Source organism: Geotrypetes seraphini, chromosome 2 (assembly GCF_902459505.1).
Source record: "Geotrypetes seraphini chromosome 2, aGeoSer1.1, whole genome shotgun sequence".
Lineage (NCBI taxonomy): Eukaryota > Metazoa > Chordata > Amphibia > Gymnophiona > Dermophiidae > Geotrypetes > Geotrypetes seraphini.
Window position 1 is genome coordinate 460,587,303 of NC_047085.1, and position 16,426 is coordinate 460,603,728.

The 16,426-nt window shown below is 43.0% G+C and overlaps 1 protein-coding gene across 1 annotated transcript in view; it reads right to left on the reverse strand.

Annotated features, from left to right (window-relative positions):
- GTPBP4 (GTP binding protein 4) overlaps positions 1-16,426 on the reverse strand; it is a 140,212-nt gene that overhangs the window by 69,290 nt on the left and 54,496 nt on the right. Inside the window, exons 7-9 of the mRNA XM_033931552.1 lie at positions 16,081-16,272; positions 15,026-15,091; positions 5,677-5,763 (exon numbers count right to left, since the gene is read on the reverse strand). Of these exons, the coding sequence (XP_033787443.1) occupies positions 5,677-5,763; positions 15,026-15,091; positions 16,081-16,272 (345 nt within the window). The remainder of the gene's footprint in view (positions 1-5,676; positions 5,764-15,025; positions 15,092-16,080; positions 16,273-16,426) is intronic.

A 16,426-nucleotide genomic window follows, 5' to 3' on the forward strand; every position in this document is an offset into this window, starting at 1 on the left:
GCTGGGTCAGACCAGTGGTCCATCATGCCCAGCAGTCCGCTCCCGTGGTGGCCCCCAGGTCAAAGACCAGTGCTCTAAATGAGTCCAGCATCACCTGCGTACATTCCAGTTTAGCAAGAACTTGTCCAACTTTGTCTTGAATCCCTGGAGGGTGTTTTCCCCTATAACAGACTCTGGAAGAGCATTCCAGTATTCCACCACTCTCTGGGTTACGTTTGCATGGAATCTATCCCCTTTCAACTTTAGAGAGTGCTCTTTCGTTCTCCCTACCTTGGAGAGGGTGAACAACCTGTCTTTATCTACTTAACCTATTCCCTTCAGTATCTTGAATGTTTCTTTCATGTCCCCTCTCAGTCTCCTCTTTTCAAGGGAGAAGAGGCCCAGTTTCTCTAATCTCTCACTGTACGGCAACTCCTCCAGCCCCTTTACCATTTTAGTCGCTCTTCTCTGGACCCTTTCGAGTAGTACCGTATCCTTCTTCATATACGGCGACCAGTGCTGGACGCAGTACTCCAGGTGAGGGCGCACCATGGCTTGGTACAGCGGCATGATAACCTTCTCTGATCTGTTTGTGATCCCCTTCTTGATCATTCCTAGCATTCTGTTCACCCTTTTCGCCGCTGCTGCACATTGCGCAGATAGCTTCATCGTCTTTTCGACCAGTACTCCCAAGTCTCTTTCCTGGGGGGTCTCTCCAAGTACCGCCCTGGACATCCTGTATTCGTGCATAAGATTTTTGATACAGACATTCATCACCTTAAACTTATCCACATTGAATCTCATCTGCCATGTCGAGGACCATTTCTCGAACGTGTTCATGGCACGCTGCAGATGTTCGCAATCCTCCTGCGTCTTGTCTTCACTACTCTGAATAACTTTGTATTGTCCGCAAATTTAATCACCTCACTCGTCATACCAATTTCCATATCGTTCATAAATATGTTGAAGAGCACTGATCCAAGCACCAAACCCTGCAGCACTCTACTGGTGATGCTTTTCCTGTCTGAGTATTGTCCATGTACTCCCACTCTGTTTCCTATCTGCCAGCCAATTTTTAATCCACGTGAGTATTTCACCCTCGATTCCATGACTCGCAATTTTTCGAAGTAGTCATTCATATGGAACCTTGTCAAAAGCCTTCTGAAAATCCAAATATACAATGTCGACTGGGTCACCCTTTCCCAAAACTAACATATTTCAATCAAGAAATTATATTTTTTTACCTTTGTTGTCTGGAGATTTATTTTAAACAAAATAAAGAGTGGAATTGTCCTAATAAAGATTGAACACAACCTATTGCGTAAATGTCCTTTTATTCATCCAGTGGTTCAAATAACTTTATTCTTCCAATAACTCAATGACTCAACATGTACATGTTTCGGCCAAACTGGCCTGCTTCAGGAGTCTTGAGAATCTTCTGAGAATACCAAATGATGTTTCTCAAGTCAATGTTGTAGTATGGAGCCAAAACAGTCCTTCATATTCTGAATGGAGGATGATCTCAGTTGGCGGTATTAGGGAATCCCCCACCAGCTACAGTAAGAGTTAGCAAATACTTCAGCAATGGAAAAATAAAACAGAATTGCATTTCTTTTCTGTTGAACACAATACAAAGACATCTGCTATATACACTTCCCAAAACTAACATATTTCAATCAACAAATTCTATTTTTTTAGTTTTGTTGTCTGGAGATTTATTTTTGCATGAAGTTGGTTGCAGTTTCTCTTTTTTCTTTTTTCCTCCTGTATTCTGCAAATTCTTCTTCAAGCAGTTGCTGTCCATTGGTTCTTCCTACCATGGTCCAATATTTCCCCCTCTCCCCTCACTCCCACTGTACAGCATCTTCACGCCCTTCTGTCCTGGATCCATCTCTCTCTTTTATCCCCTGCACAACATTTCTTCCTCTCTCTCTTCCATCCCCAAGTGTAACATGTCTCCCTCTCTCTCACTGTCCACCAACTTTCTCATTCATCCGAGTGTCATCAAGGAACTGAAAGGGACCATAGCTGAACTGCTTCAACTAATAGCCAATCTGTTGATCAAATCAGGAAAAATTCCGGAAGACTAGAAGGTGGTAAATGTTACGCCGATCTTCAAAAAAGATTTGATGGGAGATCCGGGATCCGGTTTAATGGGAGATCCGGTGAGTCTGACCTCGGTACCGGGAAAGATGGTAGAGTCACTGATAAAGGACCGCATCATTGATCACCTTGACAGACATGGGCTGATGAGGACCAGTCAGTACGGTTTTAGTAAAGGCAGAACGTGTTTGACGAACTTGCTGCACTTCTTTGAGGGAGTAAACAGACAGATAGACAAGGGTGACCTGGTCGACATTGTATATCTGGATTTTCAGAAGGCATTTGACAAGGTTCCGCATGAATGACTACTTCGGAAAATTGCAAGCCACGGAATCAAGGGTGAAATACTCACGTGGATTAAAAACTGCCTGGAGCATAGGAAATAGAGAGTGGGGGTAAATGGACAATACTCGGACTGGAAGTGGGGTGCCGCAGGGCTCTGTGCTTGGACCCGTGCTCTTCAACATTTTTATAAACGATCTGGACATTGGTACGATGAGTGAGGTGATTAAATTTGCGGACGATATGAAGTTATTCAGAGTAGTGAAGACACAGGGGGATTGCGAAGATCTGCAATGTGACATAATCAGGCTCGAGGAATAGACATCAACATGGCAGTTGAGGTTCAACGTGGATAAGTGTAAAATGATGCATGTAGGTAATAAAAATCTCATGCATGAATACAGGATGTCCGGGGCGGTACTTGGAGAGACCTTCCAGGAAAGAGACTTGGGAGTTATGATCAACAAGTCGATGAAGTCGTCCACGCAATGTGCTGCGGCGGTGAAAAGGGTGAACAGAATGCTAGGAATGATAAAGAAGGGGATCACGACGGATCGTAGAAGGTTATCATGCCGCTGTACCAGGCCATGGTGCGCCCTCACCTGGAGTACTGCGTCCAACACTGGTCACCGTACATGAAGAAGGACACGGTGCTACTCGAAAGGGTCCAGAGAAGAGTGACTAAGATAGTTAAGGGGCTGGAGGAGATGCCGTACAGTGAAAGATTAGAGAAACTGTGCCTTTTCTGGCTCGAACAGAGGAGATTGAGAGGGGACATAATCATAACATTCAAGATACTGAAGGGAATAGACTTAGTAGATAAGGACAGGTTATTCACTCTCTCCAAGTTGGGAGAACGAGAGGGCACGCTCTAAAATTGAAAGGGGATAGATTCCGTACAAGGAAGTTCTTCTTCACCCAGAGAGTGGTAGAAAACTGGAATGCTCTTCCAGAGTCTGTCATAGGGGAAAACACCCTCCAGGGATTCAAGACAAAGTCAGACAAGTTCTTTGATCAGAGGGCCATCGCGTGAGCGGACTGCTGGGCACGATGGACCACTGGTCTGACCCAGCAGTGGCAATTCTTATGTTCTTATTCTCTCCCTTGCTGCAAAGGAATTCTCTGTTCTTAGTAATGCTCCCAGGAGGAAATATACCTCCTGGTCATTCCCTCCTTCTACAAAGCGCAAGAAGATAATCTTACTCCCAATTCTTACCAAACTACTGGAATCAACTACCCCAACAATGCAGATCCATTGAAGGTCTTCTGAATTTTAGGAAACCAATAAAAGTTTACCTCTTCACCTAGGGCTCCTTTTACAAAGGTGAGCTAGCGTTTTTAGCTTACGCACCGGATTAGCACGCGCTATAGTGCACGCTAGTCAAAAAACTACCGCCTGCTCAAGAGGAGGCGGTAGCGGCTAGCTCGTGGGGCATTTTAGCGTGCGCTATTCCTCGAGTTAAAGCCATAATGCACCTTTGTAAAAGGAGCCCCTAATCTCTTGCCTATTGCTTTATGAAGAACAATGAAGGAAATGTATATTATTTTTAAGTAATAATGAAGGAAAACTGTACACTAGAACTAGACTCTTTGTATAGATCAAGTTTAGATGAACATATTGTTTTGTAAATATATCAAATGTATCCCGTCTTGACTGTATTCTACATATGTTAACCTGTAACCCGTTCTGAGCTCACTGGGGAGAATGGGATATAAAACAAAAATAAATAAGGCTCAATATATAGCGAGGGTTAAATTCAACAAGACAGACTGAATTCAAGCCTGGTTGTGTTCAGTCGGCTAAATTATCAATTAAATCTAGTCAACTGGCTGACAAATAATTTAGAGGGTAGTTACTTTTTCACATGCAGTCGGCACCCTCTGAGACCCCACTGAGCCCCCTATGGATGCCTAATAGCCTGCACTCAATCCCCTGCAATGCAATAGGTGAGCAATGCTAAAAGGGGTATGGACCTCAAGCTCCGAAAAGGTTTCTGCAGGCCTGTCAGCCGCAGAATGTAGTCTGCTTCTCCTCCACACAGGCAGAGCTGTACCTTCAACTAGAGGAACTCTTAGCACCAAAATGAAACAAAAAAAAAAAAAAAACCAGTAAAAACACTGACAAAAAATAAAGAAATAAGCAGATCAGATCAGAAAAACTCCTTTCGTAAAAACTGAAGAGGGCAGTAGAGCCCTCTGGTGAAGTAGGAGGGATGCAAAGGCTGCAGTGGATTACTTCTGCATGGCTCGCAAGCACTGAGATATTATCCGCTCATCCAGAATGCCACACCTATTGCACTACAACAGTGGTTCTCAACCCTGTCCTAGGGGATCCCCAGCCAGTTGGGTTTTCAAGATATCCCTAATGAATATGCATAAGACATATTTGCATGCCTGTCTCCTCCATTATATGCAAATCTCTCTTATACATATTCATTAGGGATATCCTGAAAGCCCAACTGGCTGGGGGTCCTCTAGGATAGGGTTGAGAACTACTGCACTAGAAAGTAAGTTTTGATTCAACAGGACAGACTGCAATCAAGCCTGGCTATGTTCAATCAGCTGAATCATCAATTAAATTTAGTCAACTGGTTGACTGAATAATTTATGGCATAGTTACTTTTTCACATGCATGATATGAATGCTGAATAACTTTGCTTCTTAAATAACCCCTGCCTTTACAAAGCCTCACTAGCGTTTTTAGTGCCTGCCGTGGCGGTAGCAGCTCAGACGCTCATAGGAATTCTATGAGCGTCTGAGCTGTTACCGTGGCAGCTGACGCCAAAACCGTTAGCGTGGCTTTGTAAAAGAGGGTGGAGGGGGGGTAAATGAAGTAATAATTTAAAAACTGTTTTCACTCAGGTTCTCTATGTCTAATATTATATTTTGTTTAAAGATCAGAAACCTTTCAGTATGGATATATACAATAATATGAGAAATCAGGAGAGGGAAAATATTTCTCACATTATTATATATAAATATTCATAAATCAATATATGTATCTGAAATTCAGTCCAACTAAAGACTTCATGAATGTTCTGAAGATTCAAAATTTCACATCCAATTCATGGAGCAAAAAATCCAACAGAAGTTATTCATCACACATATAACAATCTACACATCACTAGCTCCAAACTTGCTCCTTTTCCCTCGTATTTGTTAAAAATTATTTGGAAAATATGTGTCATTTTAGTTAATTATTTTTTATGAGTTTTTATTTTTAATGTTTTTAATATACAATATACTGGGTTATTGTTCCTAGAATGCTGCTACTTTTTATTAATGAAACATGGACATGTGGAGGGATCTGACCTCAGTTTTGACCTTAATCACACCTTCTTCTGTCAGGGTGCTTGTCTCAATTACAGGCAATTCTGCTTCCAATTCTTTAAAAATGCTCTGAGAGAGAAAAAAAAGTTAGTTTTCTGAAATATACAATTTATCAATAAGAAATTAACTTACAAGTAGATATATGCTATATATATATATATTGATTGTGGTATAATAGAAACAAAAATCCAGTTGTTCCAGAAAGGATTTACAAAAGCAATCCATAACATGGGACATATAATATATAACACATGGAGGAACTCACAATAATCTAAGAGGCTGAAAAACCTGTCTATTAAACATTATATGGAGTTGAATGAATAGCAGAAGTTATGTCCAAGGAGTTACATTTAATGGACCCAAAGTCTGGAACGAATTCCCAAGCAGCCTTTGACATCTTACCACATACTTCCAAATCAGGAAGGCACTGAAAACGCATCTATTCACTTCACTGCACTGACCTGCTATAACGTATTCATGTGTATGAAGTCTATACCTCTGTATCATAAGAACATAAGAATTGCCGCTGCTGTGTCAGACCAATGGTCCATCCTGCCCAGCAGTCCGCCCATGAGGCAGCCTCAAGGTCAACACCAGTGCTCCAAATGAGTCCAGTCTCACCAGTTTAGCATGAACTTGTCCAACTTTGTCTTGAAACCCTGGAGGGTGTTTTCCCCTATAACAGACTCCGGAAGAGCGTTCCAGTTTTCTGGATGAAGAATTTCCTTACGTTTGTACGGAATCTATCCACTTTCAACTTTAGAGAGTGTCCTCTCGTTCTCCCAACCTTGGCGAGGGTGAACAGTCTATCCTTCTCTACTAAGTCTATTCCTTTCAGTATTCTGAATGTTTCGATCATGTCCCCTCGCAGTCTCCTCTTTTCAAGGGAGAAGAGGCCCAGCTTCTCCAATCTCTCACTGTATGGCAACTCCTCCATCCCCTTAACCATTTTAGTCGCTCTCCTCTGGACCCTTTCGAGTAGTACCGTGTCCTTCTTCATGTACGGCGACCAGTGCTGGATGCAGCACTCCAGGTGAGGGCGCATCATGGCCCGGTACAGCGGCATGATAACCTTGTCTGACCTGTTCGTGATCCCCTTCTTGATCATTCCTAGCATTCTGTTTGTCCTTTTCGCCACCACAGCGCATGATCCCTGCCTCCGTGATTTGTGCCTCCATGGCCATGTTCGATTTGCGGCGCGTGTGGCGATTTGCAGCGCTTTGATCGGCGGTTTGTCTCCTGCGGTGTGACGGCGGTGATAGGTGGCAGCGAAAGCAATGGCAGGAGGGTTCACCACCGAGAGCAATGGCAGGAGGGTGTGTCCTTCGGCCTGGATGAGGCGGACAGGGTGCGTGTGCTGCGAGGTGTCTGGCTCCTACTGCTGCACAGGGAATAGGAGGGGGAGAGGGAAAGGGGGCCACGGAGAGACAGGCAGGCAGGGGGCCAGGGAGAAACACAGACAGAAAGAAAGACAGACAAGGGGTCAGGAAGAGACACAGACAGAAAGAATGAGAAAAAGACAGGGGGGCCAGAGAGACAGACAGACAACGGACAAGGAAAGAGAGACAGGACAGATAACAGCCGAGGAGATAGAGCCAAGGAGAGAGGGAGACAGACAGACAGACAGAAGCCAGGAGAGAGAGAGAGACAGGGAGAGAGAGAGAGAGACAGAAAGAAAGCGCTACTGCTGGACAGGGGGAGCAGGCAAGGGGTGGTGATGGACAGCCGAGGAGAGAAAGAGACAGAAAGACAGACAGAAAGCAGCCAAGGAGAAAGAGAAAGAAAGACAGACAGACACATCTATTCTAGCACCCATTAATGTAATGGGCTTAAAGACTAGTTTCTAATATTATGTAAGCCACAATGATTCCTAGTCGACATTTGCGGGATACAAGAATCAATATGGTATGGTATTTGTATTTAAGTTTATTTTGTATTAAATCTCTTTTTGCTAAATAATTGTCAACTTTAATAAAGAGAATTGAAAAAAAAAAAAATCCTGCTACATCTGTGGTAAGGAGTGGCCTAGTGGTACAGCTGCTGCCTCAGCACCTTGGAATCAAATTCCAGAACTGCTCATTGTGACCCTGGTTCCTGGGCAAGACACTTAATCTTTTATTGTCTCAGGTACAAAATAAGTACCTGTATATATGCTAATTGCTTTGAATGTGTAACCACAAAAAAGCGGTATTCACCTTCCCCCACCCTGTGTACATGTTTGCACCATTTGCTAAAGACAGAGAAACACTGAAGATCAGAAGTCAGCATCAGCCCCTTTTCTGTCTCTAATTGCTCGCAAAGAGACATGGCTAAGACTTACAAAAACAAAGACAGTAAGATGGGAAACAGGAAGGAATGCTAACTTCCTCGCTGCTATCAAAATATTTTGACTTGGTGTTGGGTATGATCAAGGTCTACTGTATATACTCAAATATAAACCAATATTTTTGGGCCAAAACAATGGCCCTAAAATGGGATCTCAGTTTATATTCAAACCTCCTTCTGATGATGGTGCTTTTTTCCTCCCCTCCCCACCCGATGACCAGCACTGTTATCTTCTACCTCCTTGATGTCCGGCGCGTTATTCTCCAACCCCCCCATATGATCGGCACTCCTACCCTCAAGAAGCCAATACTACTGCTATCCCCCCTCCCCCCTCCTACTATGACTGACACTCCTATTCACCACTACCTACAATCCTCTGCCCCAGATTAACATCGTACTTACAGTTCTAGTGCTCAAGAAGCCAAAGCTAATGCTCCTTTCTGGGCTTGAAAGGGACCTTGTGCATCTGGGCATGTTCAAGGCCTGCTGGTTCACGCCCTCTCTGGGATTCTCAAGGGAGTCCAGCAAGCCTTGAGCATGCACAAATGCTCAAGGCCCTGCATCAGCTCCAAACAGCATATTGGCATCCACTTTCTGAGCAGAACTATAAGTGTGATGGGGCAGGAGAGGGAGAACGAGAGGGCACTCTCTAAAGTTGAAAGGGGATAGATTCCGTACAAACGTAAGGAAGTTCTTCTTCACCTAGAAGTGGTAGAAAACTGGAATGCTTTTCCGGAGTCTGTCATGGGGGAAAACACCCTCCAGGGATTCAAGACAAAGTTAGACAAGTTCAAAGTTAGACAAGACAAAAGTTAGAACAAGAGCGTACGCTGGTAGGGCTAGTCTCAGTTAGGGCGCTGGTCTTTGACCAGAGGGTCGCCGTGTGAGCGGACTGCTGGGCGTGATGGACCACTGGTATGACCCAGCAGCGGCAATTCTATTGTTCTTATGTTAAGTGGAAGATAGAAGTGCCTAATCCTGTGTTTTCCAGTGCTGCTGATGGTCTTCCCTGTACTGTTCATTTGCTGTGGTCCTCCCCCCTCTGAAGCAACTACCTGCTTCCGCTTGAGCAGATCACAGCAAAGGAACTGTGTAGAAGAGGCTGCAGGCAGCTCAATAGCATTGCTGCTGTGCTGGCAATCTCCTTGTAATTTTCATGGTAAGGGGGGCTTCGGGACAGGGTGCGGGAAGAGCATTTGGTGGAACCAGGGGAAGAAGGAAGAAGGGAGCGATGCTGAATGGGAGGGAAGTGGGAGAGAAGAGAGGAAAGAGATGGTGCACATGGACGGAGGGAAGTGGGAGGGAAGAGACGGTGCACATGGACGGAGGGAAGTGGGAGAGAAGAGAGGGAAGACGGTGCACATGGACAAAGGGAAGTGGGAGAGAAGAGAGGGACGAGAAGGTGCACATGGACGGAGGGAAGTGGGAGAGAAAATAGGGACGAGACAGTGCACATGGACGAAGGGAAGTGGGAGAGAAGAGGGTAAGAGTTGGAAAGAGATCTAAGATGGAGGCAGTAAAATGGAAGAAAACTGAATATGAAAATCAGTGCCAAAGATGGATATAGTGCAAAAAGTGAAGGAAAGAAAAGAAACAGCAAATGCATAAGGAGGCTTTGGAAACAGAGTTAAGAGCACAAATGGAACAAGAAGATCAGAAAAATAAAATCGCCAAATAATAAAAGTAGGGAAAATGTTATAGTGATTGAAATATGTAAGTTTTGAAAATTTACATCAGGAAGAAACACATTTCTTTCTGTTTCTTTTGTGGTGCACGGCGGCCAAAAAACCAAACAGGATGCTAGGAATTATTAAAAAAGGGATGGTTAACAAGACTAAGAATAATGCCCCTCACACCATGGTGCAACCTCATCTGGAGTATTGGGGACAATTCTAGTCTCCTTATCTCAAGAAAGATATAGTGGTGCTAGAAAAGGTTCAAAGAAGAGCGACCAAGATGGTAAAGGGGATGGAACTCCTCTCGTATGTAGAAAGACTAAAAAGGTTAGGGCTCTTCAGCTTGGAAAAGAGACAGCTGAGGGGAGATATGATTAAAGTCTACAAAATCCTAAGTGGAGTAGAATGGGTACAAGTGGATTGATTTTTCACTCCATCAAAAATTACAACTAAGAGACACTCAATGAAGTTACAGGGAAATACTTTTAAAACCAGTAGGAGGAAAAGAATTTTCACTCAGAGAATAGTTAAGCTCTGGAACACACTGCCAGAGGCTGTGGTAGAGTGGATAGCGTAGCTGGATTTAAGAAAGATTTAGACAATTTCTTGGAGGAAAAGTCCATAGTCTGTTATTGAGAAAGACATGGGGGAAGTCACTTCTTGCCCTGGATCGGTAGCATGGAATGCTGCTACTCCTTTTGGCCAGGTACTAGGGACCTGAATTGGCCACCATGAGAACAGGCTATTGGGCTTGATGTACCATTGGTCTGACTCAGTAAGGCTATTCTTATGTTCTTTTTTTTGAAAAATATTTTTATTGGAGCAACAAGAAATACACATTGTCACAAAGACAACAGTAATGCACAATAAACAGGGTCATCAACAGCAGAAAATACAAACATGTGTGCCAGAAACCAAAGCAAACATCAGAAGTAGGAGCATGAATGCAACGGCACCCCAAGAAGGGCACCTCAAGCACGCAGACCGCTGCCTCCTAGACCAAAAGAAAGGCAGATAAATATGCTTTCCCTACATAAGAGAAGAGAGTATTCCCATTGCATTTTCAAAAAAGAAAATCCCAAAAACTGAAACCATAACAGAACCCCGCCCACCTGCATCCCCACTCCAACCAATACTGCACACCCCACCAAAACCATACATGCACACTTCATGCACACTAAACACTCACCTACCATACAACCCCCCGTACCCCCTAAGGGTTGCAAAGTTGTGCCCTCTCAAAAGCCCCTCCCAAGGAGTGGGACCAGTAACCCAAAGCGCCACTCAGCAGACTAGGGAATTAATCCCAGCCCAAGCACTTCCATAAGTACATGTAACGTTTCCGCTCAGGAGTGGATTTTTTACTCTGTTCCAGAGTAAGCTCAAAGTGTGTAGTTTGTTTTATGGCCAGAGTCCAGAGTTTTCAAGGGGGCTCTATCTCATCTATCCAGTACTTCAAAATCACTTGTTTCACCAACAGGAGGGCTATAATGAGAAATCTACGGTCAGAGAGAGGCACTGCAAGGGCCTCAACAACCGCTGATCCCCCAAAAGCAAGGTCACATAATCCCAGGGAACTGACAGTGTAGCATATCTTCCAAAAGAAGGAGCACACTAGTCCAAATGGTCAATTGAGGGTATTCCAGGAAAGTGTGAATATAAGTACCAGTATGAAGTTTACATCTAAGACAGGAGGAGTCAGGCCAAAGACCCAAATGAAAGCCACGAGCTAAGGTTAAATAAGCCCAATGAAGAAGTTTGTAATGAGTTTCCCCGCATATCAGTGGCCTTAAAAAATTCCACCCCCACCAGGAACAACTCTCAAAACTACTCTCCACTAAGCGGATTCTCCAATTCCCCATCCCGTTGCTGGCTATACCATCAAGAATAGTTAAGGCTGCACACTGTGAGGGTAGGGGCAGGGATACTAGAACTTTGTCCGGGTTTTGAAAAGCTTCCAGCTAGGAGCGATGTCGATACAGCGCTGGACCTGCCACTAGGCCTGCATGCCCTGTGCCCTGCCCTGGCCTACCACTAGACCACCAGAGAGGGGGGGGGACAGGGTGCAGAGCCTGGCATGAAGAATTTGGTTCAGAATGTTTTTTCTCTTGTTTTCCTCTTCTAAATCTGGGTCCTTCTTATGGTCAGGTGTATCTTATGGAGCAAAAAATACAGTATTCAGTGGCTTATTACGAGCATTCAAAAGGAAGAACTGTGTAGATGGTGGCTAAATCAAAGAATTAAACATGTATTCAAAATACTGAATTTTTGCTGCAACTATCAGATTGACCATATCTAATCCATTCTTAAACCTCTCCATGGGCTACTTTTAAATTCTAAAATTCCATTTAAGATCCTAATCATAGTACAAAGTCATGCATTAAGGTCTTCCTTTTTCACAGTCTTATTGAATCCTTCTCATTCTACTTGTGCAACAAGATCCCAATACATAAATCATACAGTTTTACCCTTTCCTTCCTGTCATCACCTGAAAGTAAAGCATACCTCCTTTTCTAGACCCCTTTTTTGGAAATCACTACCCCTGCGTCCCTAAGGAGTAAGGAGAACTAAAATCCCTCTCATTTGCTCAAGCTTTGGGAGATCCATGAGATGATCCTGAGCTGTGAATGTTGGCAGTTATAATTGCCATCTTTTTTTTCTTTTTGACTTTTCTTTTCTCCTTGCCAATTGCATGTATATACTGCCTCTTTTGATGTCTTCTAGCTAGGTGGAGGGTTTTGGGTTTGTTTGGGGGGTTTTAAAACCTCACTGTCATCCTGCACGCTGATTGGAGCTATATCAATTGATAATAACTAAGCTGAAACACTTGAAAAAGAGAAGATATTTGTGCTCTCATCCATTCAACACTGTAGACAAACTAAACCAAGGCCACAATCATAATGAGCTATTGTTGTTCCCAGTGCAACTCAAATGTTAGCACCCTAAAACTGCCTGGGAAAAACTCAGGGAACCGCAAAAAATGGTGATTTTACAGGGGGGGGGGACCAGGGCATACAGGGAAACCACCCAAAACCCCGACTTCAGCACCCCCAAAAAATTGCCAAAACTCTGTGACTCACAAACACCACAGAGAAATGTGCTGCAATGAAAGTCTATGACAGCCTGCAATATACAGTACGAGCAAGGAGATCAGTACCTCAGGAGCTGATTAAACTGGATTTTTCAGGTCTTCTGACCGCCTCACCTTCCCTGTCACCACCCCTCAGGGAAATTAAGGAAGACACGCAGTCCGGTTCCGATCCCGGCATACCTCAATGGAACAGCAGCAGCCTGCGCTCTACCACTTTGCAGACGAACCAGGGAAGAGATGTCTCCCAATCCCGGAGACCCGATCCAATCTGCAGGCTGTCTAGAGGGCTTACTGCAGTTTAAGCTTACAGAGCGCCCTCCAGAAGCAGACAAAATTTAAAATGTCTGCGATCTCCCGTCAAAGGATCACTCCCACAGAGTTGATCCGCAGCACTTGGGCAAAACCGCAAAACAAATTAAATAAAGACTAGGAATTGAAAACAAATCAAGAGCAGAAGAGACTGATTTCACCCATGCAAGGAAGCTGCAGGAACAAACTGAGCATGACAGGAAGCTACAAGGCAAATAGCCTAGAGGGGAGGGAACAAGTTTGATTAGCCCTGCAGCCGAGGCTAAAGAGGATACAAGATCCCACATGTTTAGCCTCCAGAGGGATAGTAAAAGAAGAGACAGTGGGCTCTGAGAAATTTTTGCATTCCTCCGTATGTGTGTCCTTTACGGCTGCACCACTCACACAGCCCTTGGTATGGTGTTGGCTAATACTACACACATCGGACCTTTACACATAGTTCAGAGATCTGGAAGAGTTGCTCTCCTCACCTTATTCACATATCTGATTCATTCCTGCTTGCTGATAAGTAAATATCACAAAAATAATTAAAAATTGTAACTTAAATAATGACTATATCTTAATTACACTGGAAAGAAATCCTCAAAGAACATAAGAACTGCCATCTCCGGATCAGACCTTCGGTCCATCAAGTCCGGTGATCCGCACACGCGGAGGCCCAGCCAGGTGTACACCTGGCGTAATTTTAGTCACCCATATCCCTCTATGTCTCTCGTAAGGAGATGTGCATCTAGTTTGCTTTTAAATCCTAGAACGGTGGATTCCGCAATAACCTCCTCTGGGAGAGCATTCCAGGTGTCCACCACTCGTTGCATGAAGCAGAACTTCCTGATATTTGTCCTGGACTTGTTCCCCCTTATATTCAGTCTATGTCCTCTTGTCTGTGTCACATTGGACATTGTAAATAATTTTTTTCCCTGCTCTATTTTGTCGATTCCTTTAGGTATTTTGAAAGTCTCAATCATATCCCCTCGCAGTCTCCTTTTCTCAAGGAAGAACAATCCCAGTCTCTTAAGTCGTTCCTCGTATTCCAAGTTCTCCACACCTTTTATTAGCTTCATTGCTCATCTCTGCACCCTCTCCAGCAGTTTTATATCCTTCTTTAGGTTGGGAGACCAATGTTGGACACAGTATTCCAAATATAACTTTCGCCGATCTACTCGTGATTCCTTTCTTTATCATGCCTAACATTCTATTTGCTTTCTTTGTTCGCTCTTACCCAGAGTTGCACCTGACATTCTATACTTGTGTTCCTTGTTCTTTCTGCCTGAATGCATTACTTTGCACTTTTCCACATTAAACTTCATCTGCCATTTCTCTGCCCATTTCTCCAATCGACTCAAGTCGCTCTGGAGTTCCTCGCTATCCTTCTGCGATCTGATTGCCCGGCATAACTTTGTGTCGTCTGCAAACTTGATGATCTCACTGGATGTTCCTTCTTCTAGGTCATTGATGAAAATATTAATTAAGATGGGCCCAAGTACCGAGCCCTGGGGCACACCGCTAGTCACTTTCTCCCAGTCGGAGAACTTCCCATTTATGCCCACTCTCTGCTTTCTGTTCTCCAGCCATTTGCCTATCCATCTTAGTATATCTCCCTCTATTCCGTGGCTTTGTAGTTTCCTGAGAAGTCTTTCATGTGGAACCTTGTCGAACGCTTTCTGAAAGTCCAAGTATATTATGTCCACCAGTTCTCCACTATCAATTTGTTTGTTCACGGTCTCAAAAAATTGAAATAAATTTGTCAAACATGATTTCCCTTTCCTGAAGCCATGTTGACTGGCTCTCATCAGGTCGTGTGTATCCAAGTGCCGGACTATGCTATCTTTAATCAGTGCTTCAACCATCTTTCCAGGGACAGACGTAAGACTCACAAAAAAATAAACGGTCAAACTAACCATTATTTCATGAAATTATGAAACTCACTAACCTGATGTTCTTCAGGGAGTTCAGAAATCCTTTTCACATCGCATTTGTTGGCCACAATTATTAGAGGCTAAGGCAAAGGGAAAAAAGAGAATTTAAGTTAATACTACCTTAAAGAACTAACAAAAACCTACTTACAACTGTTCCAAGTTTTCTTTTCTTCAAAAGCCAGCACTGTGTAGGTAGCCCCTCAAGTGCAAATTCACTTCATCTGGCCCTCCAGCGCCACAGCACACACATTAGCTTACAACAGTCACAACACGTAATTGGGGAGGGAATTCAGGGATGATAAAATATTAATTTTCTAATCCATCCTTCTGAAAATGATCAAAACAGATCACAAATTGAATATAACATAATAAATGGAACCCAATATATAACAATTTTTTTCTAAAATGACGTCTTGCAGCAGTAAATCCAACAGCTAATGCCTGAAGTTAATTTGAAGATCACTAAAATAATGCATAGCCTTTAAAGGCCATCAGGATTATTCAACAGATACATATCTTTATGGATGTGCATCTCACCAAAATGAGATAGCTAATGAAAATAGACAGTTCTAAGCCAAAGGTGATCATGTAAATTTGAAAGATGAAATCACAAAAGGCACACTTGATATATGTTGCATCAAATGTTCCCTCAAGTAAAATGGCCTCATCTCATGTAAAGTCTGAATGCCAGGCAGACAGTGAAGGGCAGTTAGGATTAGAAAGTGATATGCCTAAATCTAGCCGCCATTTTGTACCATTGTAATCATCTTAAACTTTTAAGAACATTCAGATTTAGGCAGTATATAACTGTTTTAAATAAATAAATAAATAAATAAATAAATAAATACAGAACAAGATTTTACACTAGCCAAAAATATTAACAGCTAGTAGTTTTTGTTCATTTTGCTTGTATTTCTGTTTTAAATGGTTTTAAAATATTGTTCAGTTTGGTTAAGCTTTATGCTAGAATTTAATGATTACTAGAGTAAGACACTTTGGTTCACTTTGTTGGGAGGAAGGTAGTCTATAAATAGTAATGCAATACAATAAGATAAAGGAAATGGTCTACCTTATTAGCAAAAAGCGGTTTAATATTTCTGAAGAGTTCTAGTTGTGCCTCCAAAGTATGTCCACACTGTTCAGATATGTCCATGATATAGAGTACAGCAGCCCGCAAATGTGCAAGTGCTGTGATTGCCTGCATCTCGATGGTATTTCTTTCCTCCAGTGGATGGTCAAGGATCCCAGGAGTATCTACCACCTTTATGACAGAAAAAGCATAGCATTATTTCAGGCCATTAGCTAAAACTTAAATCTCTACTATTTCATCAACCTTAACAAACCAAAATTACAAGTCACACAAGAAATGGTAGTAACAGTATCTCAAGAAGAGAGTGCTAGTGTACTGTTCAGAG